The following is a 1585-nucleotide window of genomic DNA, read 5'->3' on the forward strand; positions in this document are numbered from 1 at the left end:
AAAAAAAAAAAAACTTTAAAAACAAAGTAAAAAGGAAGGTACTGATCTCACCTCCATTTGAACATTAAACACACCCCGCTTTTCCTCAATTTTTTCTTTGATAACAGCCATAGCTTGATTGAGGACAGACAGGCCTTCTGTTCTCTCCAGGGTTGTTGTAGTCATCACATACCGAGGAGGAGCTATTAGATTAATCTAAAGAAGAAGGACAAAAATTCAATTATGAGTATACCTACAGAACCCCCAGTTCTGTAGGTCAATAATTTGGGGCTGTGTGTAGATGTAGCAAAAGCTAATTGATAAGAGTGATCTAATCCAGCAGTATAAACACTCCACTGCAATATGAAGAATTCTAGGTGCCTGTGGTAACTAAACTAACTACAGTCATCATCAGTATAATGGATAACTTGTCTCTAAACTAAACTGATGAAAGAAATCCTTCTAAGAGATTCTGAATAACAGCCATCCAGTTAATTTTGTCACTAATGAAAGATTCAGATCAAATCTCATAAAACTTGTATGTGTGTAGAGAGTATGTTACCTTTTTTCAAGGTGTTATGAGCATTTTGGGCACAGAAACTCTTTACTGCAAAGGAAGTTTAGCATTGCTGGCTCTCTTGCAATAGGAATTCCCATCTACTGTGACATTAGCAATAGCAACAACAAAAAGCCTACATATAATCAGAAACATTTCCTAGAAATATCACCATAACACTGCTCAATTTTAAGATCAAAAAACACTTTTGTTATGAAACATGATTAAAAAAAAAATCAAAACAACTGATTTGGTTTAGCTGGATATTTCCACAGGGAGGGAGAAAACTGTCGACTCACCTTAATGGGCATGGTTTCTGTAGAACAATTCAAACCTGCTCTCAGGGCTTCTTTTACGGCATCAATGCCTTCATAACTATAACAAGCCACTTCAATATCTAAAATTATAAAAATTCGAAAGCCAATACCAAAAAATGTAAACAATATTTAAATATTTAAAAGAAATCAGAGATGTTGCAGGCACATTAATATCCAAATACTTATGAAAGCTTTCATTACCCTGTCAGTTAGAAATCAATTCCAGCTATTGATTTTAAAATTAAAAGTATCTGAACATGCAGTAAAATTGAATTTTCTCATCTACATCAAGCCACCTAATAAAAGACAGAGAAATTTAACAAATACCTTAAATTCTAGTTATGTCTGGGTTAAAATCCTGATTCCAACCTCTCTGTACTGCAGTTCCTTGTTTGTAAAATGGAGGTAAGAAAGAGTGTGGTAAAGGGTGAATGAGGCAACAACCTCAACTTGTCTAGAACAGTTTAGAAATTGCATACCATTTGACCCAGCAGTTCTACTTCTAGGAATCTGTCTTGAGAAACACTTGTATAATGTGTAAGTATATATGTGTAAGGATACTAATTTGTACTGTTTTTCTGTAATTGTGAAAAAATTGGCACAACCTAAATGTTTATCAAGTGGGGACTAGTTTATGCTAAGGTTTATCTGTTCTATGAAATAGTACCCAGCCATGAAAAACAATGAGAGAGATTCCTATGTTCTGCACAGAAGTGTACCCATGACAACACTA

At 34.4% G+C, this 1585-nt stretch overlaps 1 protein-coding gene across 1 annotated transcript in view; it reads right to left on the reverse strand.

Moving 5' to 3' along the window:
• Positions 1-1585, reverse strand: part of EIF2S1 (eukaryotic translation initiation factor 2, subunit 1 alpha, 35kDa) — a 28312-nt gene that overhangs the window by 3832 nt on the left and 22895 nt on the right. Inside the window, exons 6-7 of the mRNA XM_008576311.1 lie at positions 835-932; positions 52-195 (exon numbers count right to left, since the gene is read on the reverse strand). Of these exons, the coding sequence (XP_008574533.1) occupies positions 52-195; positions 835-932 (242 nt within the window). The remainder of the gene's footprint in view (positions 1-51; positions 196-834; positions 933-1585) is intronic.

This window comes from Galeopterus variegatus, unplaced genomic scaffold (genome assembly GCF_000696425.1).
Source record: "Galeopterus variegatus unplaced genomic scaffold, G_variegatus-3.0.2 Scaffold1325, whole genome shotgun sequence".
In the NCBI taxonomy this organism is placed as follows: domain Eukaryota; kingdom Metazoa; phylum Chordata; class Mammalia; order Dermoptera; family Cynocephalidae; genus Galeopterus; species Galeopterus variegatus.